Raw genomic sequence first — 26,260 nt, 5'->3', positions numbered from 1 at the left:
AATGTGAGATAATGGGCCCGGTGTCGAATGTGAGATAATGGGCCCGGTGTCGAATGTGAGATAATGGGCCCGGTGTCGAATGTGAGATAATGGGCCCGGTGTCGAATGTGAGATAATGGGCCCGGTGTCGAATGTGAGATAATGGGCCCGGTGTCGAATGTGAGATAATGGGCCCGGTGTCGAATGTGAGATAATGGGCCCGGTGTCGAATGTGAGATAATGGGCCCGGTGTCGAATATGAGATAATGGGCCCGGTGTCGAATGTGAGATAATGGGCCCGGTGTCGAATGTGAGATAATGGGCCCGGTGTCGAATGTGAGATAATGGGCCCGGTGTCGAATGTGAGATAATGGGCCCGGTGTCGAATGTGAGATAATGGGCCCGGTGTCGGCGCTCACAGACCCCATAGCAGCTGTGCGGATTGCCGTCATTGGTGGTACGCCACTCATTGTCAGACATGGTGCCAGGTCCTTGCTGAGGCCATAATAACGGCCACAGAGAAAAATAGATTTTCTTTCAATAATATTTATTGGCTTTATGTAATTGCCAATTAGTAACCACGTCATTTGGATCATGGGAGACTTTTGGTTTAATTAGGCTCAGAAATTATAGAAAGGGGAAAAAAATGGATTTCTCTGGAATAAGACATCAAATTATAAATATCAACTTATCATTTTATTCAGCTTCCTATGAGCTACATGCCCCTATAGACGGCTTAGGCTACTTTTCACATTTCCGTCTTTCTGCTACCGTCGCAAGACGTCGATTTTTGAAACTGCAGGATCCTGCATTTTCCCACAGACTTGTATTGCCGACGGATCACGATGTATGGCCACACGTTGTGTCCGTCGTGCACTGGTTGCGCCCGGTTTTCGCAGACCGTCGTCACAGAAAAACGTTCAAGAGAACGTTTTTCTGTACGTCGCATCCAGTGTTTCAGACTGCGCATGCCTAGCAATATCGCTCTCACGATCTTTCCTCACCCTGCAGTCTGGCGGAAATGTGAACGCACACACTTCCATCGGTACGTCGCGCCGACGCTTCGTGACGGCCTCGTAAATGTGAAAGAAGCCTAAGGAGGGTTGATTCTACTTACTGCTTCTCTTCAAGAGGTTAAGAACAGGTGATCCTCGAGGTCCCACAGTTGGAACTCCCACCCAACCTGAGAACAGGGCTCTGGGATTCCCTATCGGAACATAGTAGTGGTCAGGCATGAGGTCCGATGCGCTATTCATTGTCTTAGGGGCTGCCGGAGAGAGCAAAGTGCTGTACTTGGTCATCTACAATACTTGCAAAGATGAGAAAAACCCTTTAAAGCATCTCCTCCAACTTCCCCATAAGCATACATGCTCAGCCAAATGTTTATGTTATTAGAGAGGAACAAAAGCCCCTACAAGACTCCAATGTCAGTGGCTCATCAACAACAGGAACAAAGAACTGGTCACCTTGTTTACAAAAATACCTAATCCCTCTATTTCCCCAGCATCCACTGTTGTGGAACCACTAGGAAATACTTTTAGCTGGATGGCTGATCCTACTGATGTCCTTAGGTTCTGCTGCCATGCGCTTGATGTGTATCACCGCTGATGAGGACACGTTATACAAACTATATCAAATTTGGTACTTACCACTTTGAGCTCCGGCACAGCTCGGCTTAGTGTCCATTCCTGACTATTTACAAAGGCATCTGCAAAATAGAATACCAATAACCCATTAGGAAAAGAGAACACAGTTCACTATAACGCAAACACAAGACCACGGTATAGACAATATCAGTGAAAATATAGTATTCGGATCACTCTACTGCACATACATCCCTGCAAGCAATAGAAGAAATGTCTGAATAAGGAGGTTCCCGAAACGCGTCAATGATTGCAGTCAGTGAGAAGTAGTTCATGAATACGGACTTGGAATTATTTTATCCGCTGGTCTATATTTCCTTTATTGTATACAATATCAATGATCCATAGGATGGACAGACAGATACAAGACAGCCGAACAGAGTCACACAAAATAATAATTCCCCATTAGGAGAACACAGATCACTGTAGCGCAGCTGCAAGACTGACGCTGCGTAAAATGGAAAGAAAACCAGAATGATTTGGACATTTCTTACCAACATATTTTATTACCAAACAGCATAAAACATAGATCAGAAACTGAACTTTAGACATTTGTCCATTTCTTTTGAAAAAATTAGATTAATTTAGAAATTAATGGCAGCGACATCTCAGAAAAGTCTTGACAGGGCCATGTCTACCATTGTGTAGCATTCCCTATTTTTTCCCCCCCCACCAAAAGTCTGTAGACTTGTAGGAAGTGGAGAGAACAATTGCTGGAGCTTTCTGAGGGGAATGTTGCCCCTTTCTTGTCTGATGTAGGACTCTTGAAGCTCTACAGTCCGGGGACTGTGCTGGATTTTTGTTTCATAATGTTTTCTATTGGAGATAGGTCAGGACTGCAGACGGCCGGTTCATCAACCGAAACCTTCTTCTGTGAAGCCGTGCTGCGGTGATGGATGCAGTATGTGGTCTTCCCTGAAAGAGATATCTGAATATGACCATATATTGTTCTAAAACCTCAGCACTGAACGTGGTTTTCATCTGTAAACTGCTCGTGCCATAAGCACCAATACAGCCCCATATAATCAGATATTCAGGCTCCTGGACTGTGCCAAAATGGACGGTCCTTCTCTTCTTTATGGAAATCATTGCTTCTATAAAGAATTTTAGAATTGTCCTGTCCCAACTTTTTGAGATGTGCTCCTGTCACAAATTCTAAAGGAATTTTTTTTTACTTTTATCTTCTGATGTGTTCTATGTTCTGTTGAGAATAAAATATGGCTACAGATTTCCAAATCACTGCATTCGTTTTCTTTATTTCTTACGAATCTCAACTTTTTGGGAATTGGGGAAGCACAATAAATAACCCATTAGTAGAGAAGGACACAAATAAATGTAGCAAACAGTGGTATAGACAGCCGTACATGTACAATATCAATACCCCATAAGGAGAGAACATAGTAGTACATATATACAGTTGTGCTCAAAAGCTTACATACGCCGGCAGAATTTTTGCTTTCTTGACCTTTTTTCAGAGAATATGAATGATAACAAAACTTATTCTCCACTCATGGTTAGTGGTTGGGTGAAGCCATTTGTTGTCAAACTACTGTTTTCTCATTTTAAATCATGACAACCCAAAACATCCAAATGACCCTGATCAAAAGTTCACATAACCATTTCTTAATACCGTGTATTGCCCCCTCTAGCATCAATGACAGCTTTAAGTCTTTTGTGGTAGTTGTGGGTGAGGTTCTTTATTTTCTCAGATGGTAAAGCTGCCCACTCTTCTTGGCAAAAAGCCTCCAGTTCCTTTAAATTCCTGGGCTGTCTAGAATGAACTGCGCGCTTGAGATCTCCCCAGAGTAGCTCAATGATATTGAGGTCAGGAGACTGAGATGGCCACTCCAGAACCTTCACTTTGTTCTGCTGTAGCCAATGACAGGTCGACTTGGCCTTGTGTTTTGGATCGTTGTCATGTTGAAACGTCCAATTACGTCCCATGCGCAGCATCCGGGCTGATGAGTGCAAATTTGCCTCTAGTATTTGCCGATAATGTGCTGGATTCATTTTCCGTTCAACTCTGACCAAGCTTCCTGTGCCTTTGTAGCTCACACATCCCCAAAACATCAGCGATCCACCTCCATGCTTTACAGTAGGAATGGTGTTCCTTTCATCATAAGCCTTGTTGACCTTTCTCCAAATGTAATGTTTACGGTTGCGGCCAAAAAGTTCAAATTTGGTCTCATAAGTCCAATTTAGCTTTTTCCAGAAGTTTTGAGGCTTGTCTGTGTTTTGTGCATTTTAGGAAAGATACTTTGTGGCATTTGAGCAGTAATGGCTTTCTTCTGCAGCACATTTTTCTTGAAGTGCCTCCTTATTGTGCATCTTGAAACAGTCACACCACTAGTTTTCAGAGAGTCTTGTATTTTCAGCTGATGTATTTTGTGGGTTTTTCTTTGCATCCCGAAAAAATTTTCCTGGCAGTTGTGGACAACATTTTTTTTGTCTACGTGACTGTGGTTTTGTTTTTACAGAGTCCCTGATTTTCCATTTCTTAATCACAGTTTGAACGCTCCTGACTGGCATTATCAATTCCTTGGATATCTTATTGTATCCCTTTCCTGTTTTATACAGTTCAACTACCTTTTCCCTCAGACAATTCTCTTGCTTTCCCCATAACCCACAAGTTCATAAACATCAGTGGCTGGATGAAAGATGCAAGAGTCTGCCTGGATCCCAGAAACTCACTCAGCTTTTATGCACACAAACTGATTACAAGCAAACAGGTCACAGGTGAGGATGTTACCTTTAGTAGTCATTCAAACCCATTCGTGTCAACTTTGGCGCATGTTAACAGGCCAAAAATCACCAGGGTATGTGAACTTTTGATCAGGGTCATTTCAATGTTTTGGGTTGTCATTATGAAAACACAGTAGTTTGACAATAAATTGGCTTGATCCAACCACTAACCATGAGTGGAGAAAAAGGTTTGATGTTATCATTCAAATTCTCTGAAAAAAGGTCAAGAAAGCAAAATATTATGCTGGGGTATGAAAACTTTTGAGCACAACTGTACATACGCACAATATCAATACCCCATTAGGACAAATTGAAGAAAGCTGTATAGACAGTCGCACAAATACAACAATACTCCATTGGGAGAGGAGAACGCAGACCCAAGACCGTGATATAGACAGTCGTACATTTACATCATCATTACCCCATTAGAAGAGAACACAGTAGTAAGTAGCAAATACATACAAACATACCGTACAAACATACATGACAGGCGCATATACACTATCAATACCCAATCATGACAGATTGAAGAGAGATATATAGGAACTAGGACAAATGCAACAATACCCCATTACGAGAGGATAACGCAGACACAAGACCGTGGTACAGACAGTCGTACTTGTACAACATCAGTATGAACATTCTTTGCAATATCAAATGTATAAATTCCCTCCAGCTACATGGAAAGGGGGGCAATGGGTGCATTTCTTCCACTTCATGCCCGTCCTTTGCTCCACTTTTTCAAACAGGATTATGGTAAAATAACGCCGACCCATAAGTGGTACGTATGAAAATATGCAATAGCTCAGAAGCCGTAGGGAAGACTATTTCTCTAATTATGAACATCAAGGTGAATGCTAAGTTATGCAGAATATTAAGCAGGAGATGTGAGACCAAAGGCTTTATTGATGCACATTTAACTCCGTAATTTCAGGAAACTTCTCATTCCCGCAGCGGCATTAACAGGGCAGACTAGGGTAGCAGAGCAGGCAGTAACCTGATGTGATGGGATGCTGGCAGAATAACTAGCAGATGATCACCCCTGGCCAAAGTGCAGGGATAGAAGAAATACCCCCCTCACACTTTAGTCATCTCACTCACACCCACTTGGAAAACATGAATAACGCAATATCTGTCAGGACCCAAATCCACAGCTGGAGCAGCCATAGACTACTGCAATACCTCCAGCCAGTCCAGATTCACGTCAGTCTCCTTTCTGGCTTCTCCCATTATCTAACTCGGCAACAAACTAAACAAAACACTGCTGACGCTTTCATAACTCTGCAAGTTCTACATCTGTACTGACTACACCATCACAGGGACAAGGTGCCGACACGAGGAGAAACACTGCCTCCAAACGCAAGGTCACAATTTTGTGCATTTGTTTCAAGGAGGGCATTTCTAGAGTGGGGGCACGGATTTGGGAACAAAACCAAAAATCGATGACACAACCAAACGCACAAGGAATTGGCAGCTATAGGTTAAGGAGTAATTGCACTGCATTGTTGGATCGCACTCGGACTCCAAATACCGTCCACTCGTCTGCACCTGCCCTGAAGATCACTATGCAGTTTTGTGTTGAAAATTTATTCTGAATTATTAAATATTTCTAGATTATCAGATGAATGTCACCATTATAGGATTCCTACTTCTTCAATTTGGAAGAATTATACCTATTGTGACCGCAGTAAAAATATATCTGCATATAAACAGCTCTCTCAGACCATTTTCCAGATAATGATGACAGTTATATTATTGTGTGTTAATGGAAAACTGTACAGATTCATCTATAAGAAAAACTAGAGGAATTGGGGCAGGTGTCAGAACAACTTCATAGGAAACTAAGTTTCAGCCTTGTATCCATGTGTCTTTCATTTTGTTTCGTGTTCTTTTTGATCACTGGCATTACTACATTTACTGATGGCAATGAAAGCAGGGAATAATCTCATCCTATGTTCAAAGAGCAGGGTGGGGAGGGGGTTTCACAGATTCGGCTGTTTTCTGCAGATCACTGGCTTTTGCCTCCCTCCCCCAGGTCAGGCAGCTCTGAATCTTGCTCTGCACACTCTGCCCCAGACATGGCTGTGATATGATCCCCCTGGAGCGCTCGCTGAGCATCCACAACAACGTTTTAATACATAACAATGAAGCCAAAAAAAAAAAATCTGTAAGATATTCAGATCTCTCATACAGACCCCAACCTACCAATGAAGAAAGTATAGAAACAGTGCGGCCATGCAAAGGATGAGGAGGGGTCCACAGCAGTCAATGAGCACACTGTGCCAGGGAGATGGGGCGAACACAGGGAATCCACAGCAGCTACGATGGCTTTCATGCACCAAAACAAAGACTGAAAGAAGCTCTTCCCCATCGCTACACATCAATTACATAAAACATTTCTCCCAGCAGACAAAAGAGAAGTCTTCATACAAGGCTGACAGCCACTAATATCTGGAACATGCATGTAGGGCAGATACACAGCATTAGAAGGGTTAAAGCCAGACAATTCATTCAGATCATGGAAAACAGCAGAAAAGGCTAAAGGAAGATGAAAAAAAACATTGGCTTTGATTCAGACACCTTTATAGATCAGCACTGAACAGTAAGTGTAGACTAATTATAAGACATCAATCAAGTATCCGGCACTTGTCCTCAGATTTCCTAAGCTACACCTTCTGATTTCGAGGGGGGGAGGGGGGGGATCTCCCCCAACCCTGGTCCACCACCCCCCAACCTCAACCCCTATCCTACCTTGTATTAAACCAACACTAATCTTATTAATATTACTTGCATTCCTTCACATCCTCCTTTTAATTGTGCCCTCTGGAATCCACAGTCTGTATGTAACAAACTTCCTTTTCTGCACAATTACTTTCTGAACAACTCTCTGAATCTGTTGGGCCTCACTGAAACCTGGATTCAGGACTCTGACACCATAGCCCATGCTGCCATTTCCCATGGTGGCTTACAATTCTCCCATTCTCCAAGACCCACAAACAGACCTGGTGGTGGAGTCGGCTTACGCCTGTCCCCACAATGCACCTTCCAGGTCATCCCCCCAGTTTCATCACTCATTCCCTTCTTTTGAGGTCCACAACATCAGGCTCTTCCGTACTCTCTCCCTCAGAGTAGCGGTCATATATCGGCCACCAGGCTCACCCATCCAGTTCCTTGACCACTTCTCAGCCTGACTGCCGCACTACATGTCCTCAGAACTCCCAACCCTTATCCTGGGAGACTTCAACATCCCCTTCAACAGCCCCACTTTTACATCTGCATCCCAGCTTCTATCACTAACCACTTCTCTCGGCCTCTGAAACACACAAAGATGGCAACACCCTTGACCTGGTGGCCTTCGCCCGTCTCTGCTCAATCTCCCACCTAGATAACTCACTGCTTCCCCTCTCTGACCTCTCCTTCGCGCTCCCAATCCCTCGCCCACCCCAGCACACTCCTACCCCTTCCATTCAGAAATCTACACGCCATTAACTCTCATACACTTTCAGACTCCCTACACTCATCACTGTCCCCAATCTCCTCTTTTTCCTGTCCTGATCTGGCTGTATACCACTACAATGACACTCTCAGAAGCACCATGGACTAAGTAGCGCCCCTCACCCTCAAATAACAAATACGGTAACTACCGATCAGTCTCTAACCTCCCATTCATCTCTAAACTCTTGGAGCGCCTGGTCTACTCCCGCCTTACGCGTTACCTCTCCACTCACTCCCTCCTAGGCCCTTCACAGTCCGGCTTCCACCCCCTACATTCGACAGAAACTGCACTCATCAAAGTGACCAATGACCTTCTGACAGCAAAGTGTAATGGTGACCACTCTCTGCTCATTTGTCTCGACCTCTCTGCAGCTTTTGACACTGTTGACCACCATCTCCTACTTTCTATGATCCAATCACTAGGCATTAAGGACACTGTTCTCTCCAGGTTATCATCCTATCTTTCTAACCGCTCCTTCAGTGTTTTGTTTGCTGGTTCCACTTCATCTCCTCTTCCTCTCACTGTCGGGGTACCTCAGGGCTCAGTCCTTGGCCCCCTTCTCTTCTCTCTCTACATGGCCCAAATTGGACAGAACATCAGCAGATTTGGCTTTCAGTACCATCTTTATGCCGATGACACAAAACTATACACGTCACCCCGACCTTACCTCCGCTGTACTACAGAACGCCAGCAACTGTCTGTCCGCAGTCTCCAATATCATGTCCGCCCTCTACCTGAAACTCAACCTCTTCTAAACTGTACTTCTTCTGCTTCAGCCTTCTACTAACCTCCCTACATCTGACATTTCCCTCTCCGTGGGTGGCACCATAATAACACCCCATGCAGACACCAATCTCTCCATCACTTCCTATATACAATCTCTTGCCCGCTCATGCCGCTTACACCTAAAGAACATCTCTAGAATCCGCCCTTTTTTCACTATACAAACAACAAAAACCCTCACTGTTGCCCTGATTCACTCCCGCCTGAACTACTGCAATGCTCTATTAATTGGCCTTCCCCTCACTCAACTTTCCACTCTCCAGTCTATCCTTAATGCAGCTGCCAGGGTCATCTACCTGACTAATCAGTATTCAGATGCTGGCGCTCTTCGCCAGTCATTACACTGGCTGCCCATTCATTATAGGATCCAATTCAAAGTACTTGTTCTCACCCACAAAGCTCTCCACAGTGCAGCACCCCCTTACATCTCCTCCCTCATTTCTGCCTATCGGCCTAACCGACCGCTGCGCTCTGCAAATGATTTTTGACTAACCTCTGCACTAATCCGTACCTCCCACTCCCGACTCCAAGACTTCTCCAGCGCTGCACCAATCCTCTGGAATGCTCTACCACAAGATATTAGGACCATACACAATTTGCATAGTTTTAGGCGCTCCCTCAAAACACATTTGTTCAGAGCGGCCTACCACGTTCCCTAATCAAAGTCATTTTATGTTTGTGTGTGTGTGTAGCCCATTCACTATCTCCATCTATCCCCCACCCCCTGAAGATGGCTGGACCATCATTGTAAACACATCATTGTAATTACACACCTGTACTTTGTATCTCCCCTGTTATGATCTGGTAATTCAGTACCACAATGGACATAGAAGTCAGAGCACATACAGTGACCTGACAATAACCCAAAAATATAGAACGAGCTCTGAGACGTGGAAACTCTGCTGACCGCAATCCCTAATCCTCTCCAACCACACACTAGAGGCAGCCGTGGATTGCGCCTAACGCTCCCTATGCAACTCGGCACAGCCTGAGAAACTAGCTAGCCTGAAGATAGAAAATAAGCCTACCTTGCCTCAGAGAAACACCCCAAAGGAAAAGGCAGCCCCCACATATAATGACTGTGAGTTAAGATGAAAAGACAAACGTAGAGATGAAATAGATTTAGCAAAGTGAGGCCCGACTTTCTGAACAGAGCGAGGATAGGAAAGGTAACTTTGCGGTCAACACAAAACCCTACAAACAACCACGCAAAGGGGGCAAAAAGACCCTCCGTACTGAACTAACGGCACGGAGGTACACCCTCTGCGTCCCAGAGCAAGAAAAAAACAAATAAGCAATGCTGGACAGAAAAAACAGCAAACAAAATAGCAAAAGCGGAACTTAGCTATGCAGAGAAGCAGGCCACAGGAACGATCCAGGAGGAGACAGGTCCAATACTAGAACATTGACTGGAAGCCAGGATCAAAGCACTAGGTGGAGTTAAATAGAACTGCACCTAACGACTTCACCACATCACCTGAGGAAGGAAACTCAGAAGCCGCAGTACCACTCTCCTCCACCAACGGAAGCTCACAGAGAGAATCAGCCGAAGTACCACTTGTGACCACAGGAGGGAGCTCTGCCACAGAATTCACAACACTCCCCCACCTCATTGTAGATTGTAAGCTCTCACGAGCAGGGTCGTCTTATTTTGCTTTAATTATTGTATTGTTAGCATTGTTACTTATGACTGTTGTGTTTGAAACTGTTAAACTGTAAAGCGCTGCGGAATATGTTGGCGCTATATAAATAAAGATTATTATACCGTAAGCTACACAGTAAAGCAGCCTGTACAACATGGACAGCTGTCAGAAAGTAAAGCAGCCTGTACAACATGGACAGCTGTCAGAAAGCCATTCCTTCCAGCTCCACCATATGCATGCTCAGCTCAACCAAGCGTGCATATGATTTCAATGAGAGGATGGAGCATCGGACAGTCTCTTCTGATAACGAATTATCTGCTGTGGAAAAATAGGATAGGGCAAGCTGATATCTAGCATGTCTGAGCGCCCCCCAGACATCTGCCATTGTGGGATTATTTCTACGTTTATGCGCACACAATGAGTATTTGCAGCAGTTTTCTGCAGCAAAAACAAAAGAGTTGGCAGGAAAATTGTTGCATAAAAAAACAAACACTTTTTTACGTGTTTTGTGGTGCTTACTTTTCTCCTTTATTTGAAGGGTGAAAATGCTGCAAAAACGATAGCCTGTAGATCAGAAAAATGGCTTTGATGGTTCAAATCTGCATGGGATTTCAGAAATTTCATTAAATTTTACTGGTACTGTAAACCGCTGAGAGGAAAAGAAGTGTCAAAAAAGTAGTGTGTGAACAAGGCCTTTAGCAGCTCGTAGTCTCAAGAGTAAGACAGCCCAGTGTAGAGTTGTGCGAGTCTCCATGTGCGACATCAGGCCAAGGCAGAAGAGAAACCTATTTGTCTTGACGGGTGGGATGATAGGTTGCATGAATACACTTATTCACAGATGAGCGCTATATGCTCTTATCGTATGTACCTATAATGTGATCACAGAACGCAGCAGCAGTGGACGGATGAAATTAGGAAAAAAAACTCACTGCATAACAATGCGGTTCATACACAGTGGCAATTTTACATAGATCACTGCCAAAAAATCCTTTCATTCATTTCCTGTATGTTGGGTTCTATGTCTGTTGGGGGTCTAACATGCAGACAACGGTCACAATGCAATGTTTGGTGGCAAATGTTATAACAACCAAAGTAACGACACCTTAACATAAACCCGACGGACCTCATTTATCTGCTATGTTGGACTAGAACAATAGAAATTAAGACAGCATGTGAACACGGCTCAACATTGCTCTTTACGTCATAATAATTAGGGTATGTTTCCATGGGGGTAATCCCTGCGCTTTGGTCGAAGCGGATACCCCGCTCCGCCCAAAGCGCCGCCCCCCGTTTTACTTGCGGTGATTCTGGATGTGTTCATTGAACACATGCGGAATCATCACATCGTATTCATAGACTGTGTTATTTATCCTGCGGAGACGGAGCATCTCCTCAAGATAAATAGACATGCTGCGGTCTGGAAAGACGCGCCGCATGTCCAGATACGCAGGCAAGCCGGATGCGTCCCTGCACGCATAGTGGAGATGGGATTTCATAAAATCCCCTCCTCTATGCTGTAACATCTGGCCGCTGCGGATTGGACGCTGTAGATGTACGCAGTGTCCAATCTGCCGCAAATCCTGAAGGTTTCCTGAACGTGGAAACCTACCATTAGGCTACATTCCCACAATGAGCTTTAGGTGAGTTTTTCACTTTGCAAATTTTCTGCACCCATTAAGTAAAAAAGGTTACTTCCATTTTTTTCTAAAACACACAGAATTTAAAAAAAAAATAATAAAAAATTAATTGTGGGAACATAGCCTTACAGACATTCTTGGGATGATTACTTTTGTTCATCAATAGTCACCCCAAAACAAAAACATACAAATGCATCTTTCCTTTGGGAATAGTTATTCTTTTCTCATTTTTGGTGAAAACTGATAGAATGGGACGCCTATTGTAAGTTCCACTCCTGGATTTGTCATACAAACACTAATGCAAAAATACTGATGTGTGAATGAGGCCTTAATGTATATGAGACCTTTAGGCTATATCCCCATAAATCCCACCAAGGACATCTGCAAGGGGTTTGTATGTTCTCTTCGTGTTTGCATGGGTTTCCTCCGGGTACTCCGGTTTCCTCTCACTCCAAAGATATACTGATAGGGAATCTAGATTATGAGCCCCAATGGGGACAGTGATTATAATGACTGTAAACTGCTGTGGAATTGATGGTGCTATAAGCTGTAAGAGAATAAAATAAATAATAAAAAAAAATAGTTTTTGGTGCATTTTTTAATTGCTGTATATTTTTGTACACAAAAATATGTAGCGTATCACAGGCCCAGCAAAGAATATTAGTGACCTATAAATCTCATGTGCATTTTTTTTATGTAGTGCAACATTGAAATTTGCAGAATGTAATTTTCTCTTGTAGGAAATATAGACTTTATTTGTAGATTTCCCCCATACACATGAAAAATTGAAAATCTTCATAAAAAATAAAAAACAAAAACAGGTGTATTGTGTTTCAGCATCAGAAATGCATAAAACTGCATGTAATCTGCACACGATCAACCCAGTCTCATCAAAGCTAAGTTACAGTAAATTTCCAAAACAAAGTAGTTTTATTTAAAACATGATAAAGAGAAACAAAATCTGCAGCGGGAAAAAGTTTTTAAAAAAAACAAAAAACAAAAAAAAACAAGTAGCCAAATATAGCTAGGTACATGAAGGCTGCAGAATATCGGCAGCATCAAAAAAGGCAACAAATACGGTACTCATTGTGGGAACTCAGCATCTCATTCAGATGCCTGTAATTTTTCTTGTACATAAAAATACATATAGTTTTTTTGGTCAGTGTGTCTTTCATTTAATCAGTGATTTTTCACAAAAAAAACTGAAATGTTTCTCCTATCCTTTGCAATGTTAAGAACATGAAAGCCATCAGAGTTTTGTCTGCGATTTTCACAGACTTGTCAGGGATCAAAATTACCCACGTGTCTGTCCGGAAAAAAAACACTGACATGTGAACAGCCAAATGTGTGCGTGTTCTCTGCATGAAAAACAAGGACAGAAAATGTACGCGGGAATGAGGCCTTGGGGTCCATTTACTTACATTGGAAGTCAGAACACAAATTAATCCATCCAGTGAAGTAGACTTTAAAAAAAGGTTTATTAAAAAAAAAGTGGCAAAAAATTGTGAATGGTGATTAGTGCTATGAATAGTAAGCAATGTAACGGAGGAAAGATTGTAATAAACCACACATGATTAGTTGTAACACGTGCGGCCGCTTATATTTGTACAGCAAATAAAAGATAAGAGCAAGGCCGGCCTAGAGCTGCAGCCCTAGGGTGGAAAGTGGACAATCTGAGGCCGCACACACGGGCAGATAATGGGCACATGCCAAACATCCAGCTCCATGTTACACTGTGCCATGGCAGCGCAGCGTGACTTACTGGTAGGAAAACATCTGGAGCGCTCCGCCACCCGTGGACAATAAAAGGGGAGAATCAGGATGGGAAAGTAAAAAACTATTTGGCCAGAAGAGACCTTACAAGAGGGGACACAGGAAACAGGGATCACATATCTGCGGTTTCCAATAAAACAAGGCCTAAAGTTTCCATTGCTGCTGTTAAATGGTTTAATGTTGTTGACACAGAGATTCCCAATGTGGATACTGTGACCATGACGGCTTGTAACATGAAAGCTGTCGCTGCCAAATGGAAGAAAACATGAAACCGTCTGTTACCACTTACCACCTATTAGTCTACTACACGAACAGCGGGCATCAGGCCTCATTCACATGTGCAAAAAAGAAAATCCGCCAATCGGATACGCTATGCTAGTGCCATCAGTTATGGAGCGCTACTGAGAAAGTTGTCAGGTTATTAAAATCAAGGCCTCATTCAGACGCTTGTTTGGGATAGCATTAATACCTGTGATAGTTTATGGGGTAATTCACATGGCCATGATTTTTCAGCATAAAATCAAGGAGATGGGTCAAAACCGCAAGACTATGGATTTGTTGGAATAAAAAAAAAAAAAAAAAAAAAAAAAAAATCGGACAGTACACGGATGACAGAGTATGGACTGATTTTCACAAACTGTCAGAAATGGTGGAAAAACCTTTTTTTTGTCTCCACGCCAGAGAAAAATTGATGATACTCAGACCAGACTCTGATCAAAGTCTGTTCAAAATAATCGATCCATTTTTTCTGGTACTTGAGAAAAACCTGACATCTGAATGAGCCCTAATTTTTACAAAAACGAAAGCTCACGAATATTGTAGCGAATGGGATTTAGCTGTAGTGCCATTCATCAGCACAGCCAAATCTACGTATCTGTGCCTGGTAAATAAAATGGGATAACGCCGTTTGCCGTGTCAATGTGGCTACTTTTACCTCCTAATCTGATATTGATGGCCCATCCTAGAAAGTCCCAAAACCCAGCGAATCTTCACAGCAAACCAAGCTTCACTTATGAGTTATTCTTGTTTCATCCAATTAAGTTTCCTAATTTCATAATAAAGATCTGTTACAGTAAGTAGCATAAAAAAATAGTTTTATGTTCTAGGATGTGATGATTAGTGCAGGTCCATCACGTCTCGGATCACTGCGGTGGCGCTGGGGCAGAGGGTCTCTCACAGTATATACTATAAATGCTTAGGGTAGCTTGAAACTCAACTCACAGAAAAATACCCAAAAGAAAATTCAGAAGTAACCATAAAATATAGCTTTTATTTAATATATTAAAAACATACGTGTGCACTTGCCAAACACCATCACCAATAAATAAGCGTACTATAGGAAAGGCCGGAATAGTGCCAAGCCCTACATTCACTATGTGTTCCCTACCTGCCTGCGGAGGTTGGCACCCTATTTTCCTGCGCCTTGGCGCCCCCGCTCCACGCCGGCTATCCCTATCCCTACTAATCCCTATAACACCCTAATAGGTTTGGGGGAGAGACATATCACACATACAATGATAAATGTGAATAGCTTGAAGGGACAAAAATATGTCAGTATGGCTAGCTAGCTATATCTAGGGTTCGAAACTCGCTTGGTAATCTGTGTCCCTTTACTCACATATATACCATTTCTAGCCAGCGTAAATATTGTAACGGCAGATAGGAACTCAAAAACTAGGGCTAAACATACATGTACTTTTGGTCTGTTACAGCATGTAATTTGCACTGGGGAAATGTATGTGTTGTAGTATCAGACATACACCATGCCACCTTCTGATATCTCATTACCACGCTGTAGCATTAGATATACAATACGTGCCTAGACAGCCATAGTTTACCGCATTCATTAGTGGCATCATTAATATTTTAAATCCAGATGCAGACCAAAAGTTCAAATCTCCTAATACCGTTATGCAGAAAATTCCTTTAAACTCTCTTTGTACAGAGTATCCCTTTAAACTCAACGCGTTTCTCCCCTTCTAATTCTAAGAGGTTCATCAGGAGTATATTCTGATAGCAAAGGGTTACTTAGCTCATATCCAAATTCAGTATGTCAGATGTAGATGGCTGCACCACCGGGCCGATACCCTATCCTTGTAGCGCTGGGGCAGAGGGACTGACCCATCCTTTCCTGATCTGCCTCGGACTTGTCCATGAACACAGTATTGTCAAATACATGAGATCTAAGGTTCTGGTCACACCCGCGTTATGGCAGCCATTTATAACAGAAGTCCTGACGTTTTGCCAGGGTTTGGTTGGATTTTGCCAAAATGTTTGTCCATTCTGATAGGAAATAAAAGAGCTCTGCCAACAACATTATGTCTTCCATAAGTATGAAGGATTCTGCAATAGAGGAGCCAAAAGGTGAATCCCGTCATACATACATACATGAATGTCCACGTCGTTCGTCGTAGGGAATATTGTGCACTTTAATGATGTCGACCATATATAAGATTTTCTTTTAGCAGATCTTGATAAGAAATGTTAACGTAGCAAATGCTTATCCTACTTAGGTTACGGCTTAAATCTATGGAACGTATGCAATTTTGTTTTTTAAACTACTTCAAATGTATGTGATACAAGAAAAAGCCACGTCCCCTCCAGGTAACAGATTACCCATAAATAAGAATGCTGCTTAGCTTGATGCATAGCCCTGAGCTTGCTCGTTACAGGACGCCTGATCTCCTTTTTGTTTTAGATTCCTCATTAATTGTTACCCTCTGACATCTGTATCTGTACCCTCCCGTTCAGTACACTGCTGAAGAATATCTGCACATTTTACAAAGATGTCTACCCTTACACATCGTACATCATGTAATAGGACATGACAAGTTCAGAATCTGTAAGGAATAAACATCTGTAAAGTATGAATCTATAGCCATCTAGGAACAGCCATGTGCATGAGGCAAGCTATGTGATGAGAAAAACATGGCAGCTTTCCTTCAGTAACCGCACACAGATACACGGGGTGACTCGTACTGTCAGATGAATGACGTTCAGTTACAATATCACACATCTTGTGGATAGGTCTAGCACTGTTCTGGGGAAAAAAAAGTAGCCATGTAATATAATCCATTAAATCCTGAACATATTTCTATGAAGATGGTCAAATTAAAGGAGAATTCTCATGTTTCATATTCAGGAGCGCAGCTTCCCTGCCTCCATGCAAACTTTTGCCGGGTGGCAGTACGATCCTGAAGATTGACAGTTCAGACCAGCGACATGGTTGCACTGCTGGCCCTAATGTGCAGCATCAGAGGAGCACAGGTGTAGACATGAGCGAATATAGTCAGCTCCCTCCTTATTCGGCTCACTAATAGCGCTTACCCAAAAGCTGCAGCGGGAACACGGAGACGTGGAGCGCTCCCGATAATCAGGCGTCCGGCGCCGCAGCTGCATGTGTCGCGGCTTTGTGACTGTCACAACACACAGGCTCTCCATGCATGTGCAGGTATCCGGGTTCCCGCTGCAGCTATTCGGTAACCGCTATTAGTGAGCCGCGGAAGGAGGGAGCCGACTATATTCGCTCATGTCCACACAGGTGGGCTGAGGATGGCCAGGTGGTGGCCAGTTAGCTTTAGGTCAGCACTTCTTAGCACTGAGCATGCTCGGTCCCCACTGCAGCGGTGGCAATAAGCATTACACAATCAAATTAAAAATCCCTGCATTCTTGTTATTAAAGATCATTTTCGTTCTCAAGTAAACTGCAAACTTGACTGTTTTACAAGCACATTGCACTTTTAGCAATTAGTGATGCAGGGTTCCCAGCCATGGAATACTTAAAGGGGATGTCCAGGATTGGAATGAAAGTCTGCAGTCACTAGGACATTGTGCGCAGCTAGGATTTTCTGGGACCGTCGTTGAAACCAGGCAGTCATTTGACCACATGTCTGAAATATGCAGACATCCGGCCACATTCCAAATAGACATGTGCGGCCTCACTTGGATTCCCTTGTATAGAGAGAGGCCGCACACGTCTAGTTGGAATGTGGCTGGGAGTAGGCTCATCAGTCTGGTCTCTTTGCCAGCACCTGCGACTCCTGAGAGCCTGCACTATGTGTGCTATGAGGATTAACAAGTCTACAGTCACATAGAGAGTCTACAGACTTTCATGCCAAACCTGGTCAACCCAACCCCTTAATGACAGCCAATACATCTTTTAACTGACCTGAGATGTAAGAGAATAGCATCCTCATACAAGTGAGAATCCAACAGTTGTCAGCTGTACACTATTGCTGACAACTTGCTGCATCAGGCACGATCAGTGTTTGCACCGTCCAAATCTGTTTAACCCCTTAGATGCTGCTGTAAATAGTAACTACATCATTATAAATGGTTAACAAAGTTTGGGGGCTTTGTTGTGAGTTCTGTTTTTGGGCTCCCTCTGGTGGTTACTGATGGTACTGGGTGATTTGTGTTCTGCTGTCTCTGGTGTCCACCTGTTCCATTAGGATTTGGGAGTTTCCTATTTAACCGGGCTTTCTTGTCATTTCCCCGCCGGCTATCAAGGTTATCAGAGTGTTTTGATACCTCAGCTTCTGGCTTCAGTAATCTTCAGGACAAGCTAAGTTTTGATTTTCTTGTTCCACGTTTTGCTTTATTTTTGTCTTGTCCAGCTTGCATATAATTGTCTCTTTGCTGCTGGTTGCTTTAGTGGGCTGTAATTGCTCCTCATGTTCCATGAGTTGGAACATGAGTTCAAGTAATTACAGGATGGTTTTTTGAAGGGTTTTTTGCTGACCGCGCAGTTTACTTTTGTATCCTCTGCTATCTAGTTTTAGCGGGCCTCATTTTGCTGAATCTGTTTTCATACTGTGTATGTGCCTTCCTCTCATTTCACCGTCATTATATGTGGGGGGCTGCTATTTCTGTGGGGTATTTCTCTGGAGGCAAGAGAGGTCTGTGTTTCTTCTAATAGGGGAAGTTAGATCTTCGGCTGGTGCGAGACGTCTAGGATCAACGTAGGCACGTTCCCCGGCTATTGTTATTTGTGTGTTCAGGTTTAGGGTCGCGGTCAGCTCAGGTTCCATCACCCTAGAGCTCGTTGGTGCTTGTCCTTTTGTGATTCCCTGCCATTGGAATCATGACAGGGCTTCCCCTTTATCCCAATTGGCACCCTGAGATCATGATTTTGTGGTGTTAATGTTTGCCATGGCAATTCATGACCAAATAGTGGCTTTAAGGTACCGTTACACTAAACGATTTACCAACGATCACGACCAGCGATACGACCTGGCCGTGATCGTTGGTAAGTCGTTGTGTGGTCGCTGGAGAGCTGTCACACAGACAGCTCTCTCCAGCGACCAACGATCAGGGGAACGACTTTGGCATAGTTGAAACGGTCTTCAACGATACCGAAGTCCCGGGTAACCAGGGTAAACATCGGGTTACTAAGTGCAGGGCCGCGCTTAGTAACCCGATATTTACCCTGGTTACCATTGTAAAAAAAAAAAAAAACACTACATACTCACATTCTGATGTCTGTCACGTTCCCCGCCGTCAGCTTCCCGCACTGACTGTGTCAGCGCCGGCCGTAAAGCAGAGCACAGTGGTGACGTCACCGCTGTGCTCTGCTTTACGGCCGGCGCTGGCACAGTCAGTGCGGGAAGCTGACGGCGGGGGACGTGACAGACATCGGAATGTGAGTATGTACTGTTTTTTTTTCTTTTTTTTTTTTTTAACTTTTACAATGGTAACCAGGGTAAATATCGGGTTACTAAGCGCGGCCCTGCACTTAGTAACCCGATGTTTACCCTGGCTACAGGTGAACACACGCCGATCCAGCGATGACAGCAGGTGATCAGCGACCAAAAAAAAGGTCCTGATCATTCCCCATGACCAACGATCTCCCAGCAGGGGCCTGATCGTTGGTCGCTGTCACACAAAGATATCGTTAGCAGGATCGTTGCTACGTCACAAAAAGCGTGACGTTGCAACGATATCCTTAATGATATCGTTATGTGTGAAGGTACCTTTAGAGTCTGACGGTTGTAGTAATCTGTTCAGAAGTTAGAGGCATCAAGGTGGTAAAAATACACATTTTCATTTCTGTCATGTCACTTTGCATTAATTCCTGAAAAGCACCTGAAGGGTTAATAAACTACCTGACTGCAGTTTTCAATATGTCAGGGGGTGCTGTTTTTAAAATGGTTTAACTTTTGGGGGTTTCCCAATATATGGAACCCTAAAGTTACTTCAAACCTGGATGAGTCCCTAAGAAAATAAATTTTGTAAATTTCTTTGAAAAAATGAAAAATGACTGCTACATTTTTAAACCTCCCTAAAGGCTAACAAAATAAAATAACATTTTACAAATGGTGCTGATGTAAAGCAGACATGAGAGAAATATTATTTATTAATGTATTGCTATGGTATGACTATCAGTATTTAAGAGATAATCATTCAAAGTTTGAAAATTGCTAATTTTTTTTTATTTTTCTCAAATTTCTGATAATTTTTATAAATAAAAAAAAAAAAAACATATCGACCTAAATTTATCATTATCATAAAGTTTAATGTGTCACGAAAAAACAATCTCAAAATCACCACATAAAGTGACACTGGTCAGATTTAAAAAAAATTGGCTCTGTCACTAAGGGGTTAACCTGGCACCTGAATTAGGGTCCTGTGAACTAATTTGCTCATCTCTTAAAAAATAACTTTTTCTTACACCATTTCAATGAAAATATCACAAAAATTACACAGGGGCAATATATGGTAAAAATATCAGTGTTATCAAAGCTGTATCTGACCCACATAGTGATAGCACATTTACACAGAGCAATAATACTCAGTGTTGTACAAAAGGCAGGGAAGACAAAGCTGTAGATCACTACTAATCCTGCCATAAAGAGACTCACACATACAAGTAACATGTGTGACATATTGTACATCTCTGGACAGAGATTTAAAAGCAAAGATAAAACAATCATTACTATGATCCATAGGTTCTTTTCCTGCAGTTTCTCTAGAAAATAATAAAAAAGTTTAGTGAACAAATATTTTAAAGCTTATTTTTCGCTGTATGGTAAATACAAATGTCGCTCATCTGATATATCTAAGGGAATAGTCTTGAAGGAAATGTCCATAAAAAACATCCATTTTTTGAAAGTTTGTACCTGCCCCAAACAGTGGGACAATTGTTGATAAAACAGAATCTGTTACAAGACATCTGCTCTTATCAAGGTTATTTATTTGTAAAAAAGAAAAAAAAAATCTACATAGATATTATCAGAGCAAATATCCATCAGACAGAACCAATAACATACACAGAATACAGGCGTGAGATGAAGATTGCAGGTCAAGAACCGCAGCTGAACCACAGGAATAATATTTCAGCTGATACGTGACCATGCACACTGAAAGATGCAACCGAGGAAGAAAAAACAAAAACAAACTTTAAGGACATCTAACTGGTTGCAGGAAAACTGTAAAAATTATATTTTATTTTTATGAAACAACATGATAATGTGTAAAATCAGACAATATTGCCCACGTCACTGATACCCTTCAGTCAGCAGCCTCCAAACTCCTGTCCCTTACTTCATCTTTTGGACTTGCTCAGTGGTCCTCCTCAGCCACCACACACGGAAGGACATACTGTACATTAGACCTTGTCTTCACCTGTCTCTGCTCTCTAACTTCACCACCTCCCCTCTTCCTCTATCCGACCACCATCTGCTCACTTTCTCATCCCTGTCCTCCTCACCTGTCACCCATGTCCAGCAACATGCGCACCCCCGCAGAAACCTTGCACACCTAGACTCCCACACACTCTCTGACTCTGTCGTGGAGTGAGCATATGGATGCCAGTGGTAGAACAGACAGTGCTACTGCTTTCTACAATGCCACTCTTACATCAGCTATTGACACAGTTGCCCATCTCATTCATGGCAGAGTGCGACATATCAACAGACAACCCTGGCAAAATAACACCACTAAAAAGCTCCGGCAAGTGTCCAGGGTTGCAGAGCGGCCTTGGAAGAAAACACATTCGCAAGACGATTTCAGTGCATTCAAACAGGCAACACTCGGTTTCAAATCTGCTCTCACCTCTGCTAAACAGGCAAACTTCACAACACTTGTATCTTCCCTATCCTACAACCCCAGTTACTCAAAACTTTTAACTCCCTCCTCTGCCCCCTCCAACCTCCCTCATCTCTGATGAGGACTTTGCCACACACTTTAAAAATAAGATCAACCAAACAAGGCAAGTCTTCATTGTTCAACCACTACAACCACTTGATATACCAGACCAATGCCCAAACCCCATAACTTCCCTATCCAACATCACTGAAGGGGGGCTTAATTGTCTTCTCTCCAAATCACACCTCACCACCTGTCCACTTGACCCCATCCCATCCCACTTCCTCCCCAGCCTCACCGTCACTCTTATCCATCCCTAACCCACCTCTTTAACTTATCACTAACTTCTGGTACCTTCCCTTCTGCTTTCAAACATGCCACAATCACGCCTATCCTTAAAAAGCCAACCCTCGATCCAACTGCTATGTCCAGCTATCACCCAATATCGCTGCTCCCATTTGCTTCCAAACTCTTGGAGCAGCATGTCCACGCTGAACTTTCCTCCCACCTCTCATCTTACTTGCTCTTTGACAATCTACAATCTGGTTTCCGCCCCATCACTCAATTGAGACAGCCCTGACCAAAATTACTAACGACCTAATTACAGCCAAAGCTAAGGGACAATACTCTCAACTCCTCCTTCTAGACCTGTCCTCTGCTTTCGACACAGTTGATCACTGCCTCCTACTACAGATCCTCTCCTCCTTTGGCATCAAAGACCTTGCCCTATCCTGGATCTCCTCATACCTTTCCAACCGCACATTCAGCGTCTCCCACATTACCTCCTCATCCCACCCTCTCTCTGCTGGAGTCCCCCAAGGCTCTGTTCTAGGACCCTACTCTTCTCAATCTACACACTTGGCCTGGGACAGCTCAAAGTCCCATGGATTCCAGTACCATCTATATGCTGATGACACTCAGATCTACCTCTCTGGCCCAGACGTCACCTCTCTGCTGTCCAGAATCCCAGAGTGTCTATCAGCCATATCCTCCTTCTCCTCTCGCTTCCTCAAACTCAATGTGGACATATCTGAACTCCTCATCTTTCCTCCATCTCACAGATCTTCCTTACCTGACCTACAGCAATGACATCACGCTTTCCCCCTTACCGCAAGTCTGCTGCCTCGGAGTAACCCTCGACTCTGCCCTGTCCTTCACACCACACATCCAAGCTCTTTCCACCTCCTGTCGCCGCCAGCTCAAAAATATCTCCAAAATCCATCCTTTCCTCCACCGTCCATCTACTAAAATGCTTGTGCATGCCCTCATCATCTCCCGCCTCGACTACTGCAACATCCTTTTCTGTGGCCTCCCTGCTAACACCCTTGCATTTCTCCAGTCCATCCTTAACTCTGCTGCACGACTAATTCATCTCTCTCCTCGGTATTCCTCCACTTCTCCCCTCTGCAAGTCTCTTCCCTGGCTCCCATTCCCTCAGCGTATCCAGTTCAAATTACTAATACTGACCTACAAAGCCATCAATAATCTGTTTCCTCCATATATCTCTGAACTAATCTCCCGATATCTTTCCACACTTAATCGCTCCTCACCGAACCGCCTCCAAGACTTCTCCCGAATATCACCCATCCTCTGGAATTCTTTGCCCCATCACTTCCGACTATCAACCACATTCGGTTCCTTCAGACATAACCTGAAAGCCCATCTCTTCAGGAAAGCCTACAGCCTGCACTGACCCAGCTGCCTCCTCACCACTACCGGAGCCATCGCCTCACCAACACCGGAGCTCCTGCAACCTTCAACCTATGGTCTCCTTCCCCATAATCTCGTAGAATGTAAGCCTGCAAGGGCAGGGTCCTCGCCCCTCTGTATCAGTCAGTCATTGTTAGTTTACTTACTGTAAGTGATATCTGTAATTTGTATGTAACCCCTTCTCATGTACAGCACCATGGAATCAATGGTGCTATATAAATAATAATAACTTCAGCTGATCTGACTCTGGAGGTCTATTCACATTGATCAGATTCAGTGGCTGAGCATCGGGAGCAGCACTACAAGGAAGAGAGGGTCACCTATACACCGGCTTTACAATATCTGATCCCAAACTTTAGGACATTACATCATTCCAAGCTCATACTTTTATTTTTCATGTAAAAGGTGAATAATAAAAGAATACATCGTCATGGTTTACTGGGCAATATCATCAATTACCTCAATAGCTATGTATACATGACCCTTAAAGTGTTTGAACCTCATAACCAAAAGTCCACAATGTGACTGACATATTACCCTGCAGGAGTGAGGCCACATCACTGTCTGCCTGTAAATTAGACATTTGGAAATGAAAGGGTTATTGTTCCTGTGCAGACAGACAGGCGGTCCTTGCAGGGAGGGTCTGTAGATCGGCCCCCAGTGACCTGTCAGACAGGAGGGGCAATAATCTAGAGCTGTCATTTACAAACTCCCAGCTCCCATGTGTTGCCCAGACAAAAGCCAGAAGCAGAAAACATTACAATGGAAACACATTTAGTGTGTGTTGCCATAACCCTCCCTCGCAGCCTCCCCCACCTCCTCTTGGGTATATACTGTTATAAGCAGGATCTGACAGTACTTGCAGCTGCAGCGTCCAACCTGGGGCCACTCATTAATTAAGCCTCCCGCACAATCCCCCCAGGGGCAGGATCTGTCAGGGCTCCACATGCGCAGAGCTCCATGACATCAGCTGATCTCCATGACATCAAATCCAGAGATTACAGAATCCCTCACAGGAAGGCGCTGGTGATAACAAAGGGAAAAGGAGGAAACAAAAAATAGAAGAAAAAACAAAAATACTAAATAAATATTAGAGAGTAAACTGCACCCAGTGCTGCATTCAGCATTCATCTGCCCCTGTTTTGCACTTAGGCCCCATTCAGATGAGAATAATGTATGAGATCTATCCACATTTTGCCCTGATTATAAGGGTTCCCGTTCTATGGGACTGGTAACCTGTCCGGGCTTTTCATGAAAAATCACTGCATCATGTCCATCCTTTATCAGCGTCACAGATCAAGATTACCAATAAAAATGTATGGATCCATGTAAATTACGGACAACACATGGATGGCAGCAGTAACATTGCAATGGATAGAAACTTTCCAATTTATTTTTTCACAAGTGAAAGTCACTGATGGAACACTGATGGTAAAACCTGACACTGACCAAACTCTGATGAAAAAACACTGACGATATTTGCACAGCTTAACTGTAGCCAGAGGAACTGGATAACGGTGTGTATATATATATATATATATATATATATATATATATATATATATATATATATATATATATATATCATCAGTGTTTTTTCATCAGTGCTTGGTATCTGCTATATACACACATACATACAGAACTACGGATAGCAGGCACCCACTTCTGGAACAATAGCTGAACAATGTGGATATACGGAGAGGACACTTTCCATCTAAAACATATAGTGCAAATCATAATTCACACGGATGTTACAGGCTCGGTTGCATAATCTCCAGGCTTTTAATGGAAAGAATAAGGTTGAATGCAGCGCTATTTTTCACGTTAAGTAACAGTAACTGATAGACCACATTATAACCCGTCATATGATTGATCCGGAGTGGGGTCATCATATTTTTTATAAAGGGGAAATCATAAGGCTGTTGTGAACAAAGTCTACTTATAGTATGTAATGAGAAGCACTCGAGATAAAAGGTTTCATTCACTCACAACAGTAATGCCAAAATGCAAGTGATGTCAGAATTACACAAAATACAAAAAACACAACCTACTAAAGTGTATTATAAAGGCAAAACAATATAGAGGCAAATCCAGGCCAACTAAGGCTATGTTCACACTAGGGTTTCACTGACATTTAACTTGCATTCTGTGAAAAGTTCCCAACCTGTATTTATAAACTAATGTTCTGACTGATACCGAACAGTGGTATCTGCTAGCCATAGACTTACATTAAAAAAAAGCCAGCCATTTATCAAATACGTTTTAAGCAAATTGTTACTTGAGCGTTTTTATTGTGTTTTTGACGCTGCGGTTTTGGTCTCTTTTTCATAGGTCATGTTTTAAATAAAGCAGTTTTGTTTTTTAAACAAAACTTCACTACAGTCACGTGCAGATTGTATGCGTTATGTGTGTGTTTCCGAAGTGGACAAGCACTACAAACATGTGCATTTTTTACCTATGGATTTTACACATCTAATGCAATTCTATGGTGAAAATCCACACAAAAAAATTCAGCGTGCACTCAACAGAAATTGACATGTTGCAGATTTGAACCACGCACCGAAAGGTCAGTTTACACTGAGTAAAAGGAAAAGCACAGAGGGTGTGAGATTTCTATAAAGTTCATCCAGCGAAAATACAAATTGTGGGAACTTAAAGGGACACTGTCACCTGAATTTGGAGGGAACAATTTTCAGCCATGGGGCGGGGTTTTCGGGTGTTTGATTCACCCTTATCCGCTGGCTGCATGCTGGCTGCAATATTGGATTG

The 26,260-nt window shown here is 43.0% G+C and overlaps 1 protein-coding gene across 6 annotated transcripts in view; it reads right to left on the bottom strand.

Moving 5' to 3' along the window:
• The window catches only part of AGAP1 (ArfGAP with GTPase domain, ankyrin repeat and PH domain 1), a 484,860-nt gene that overhangs the window by 231,533 nt on the left and 227,067 nt on the right, over positions 1-26,260 (bottom strand). For all 6 annotated transcript variants that reach the window (XM_069733319.1, XM_069733321.1, XM_069733320.1 and 3 more), the window contains one exon: positions 1,629-1,687. In XM_069733319.1, the coding sequence (XP_069589420.1) occupies positions 1,629-1,687 (59 nt within the window). The remainder of the gene's footprint in view (positions 1-1,628; positions 1,688-26,260) is intronic.

Source organism: Ranitomeya imitator, chromosome 7 (genome assembly GCF_032444005.1).
Source record: "Ranitomeya imitator isolate aRanImi1 chromosome 7, aRanImi1.pri, whole genome shotgun sequence".
Classification (NCBI taxonomy): domain Eukaryota; kingdom Metazoa; phylum Chordata; class Amphibia; order Anura; family Dendrobatidae; genus Ranitomeya; species Ranitomeya imitator.
This window is presented reverse-complemented; position numbering and strand designations above follow the sequence as displayed.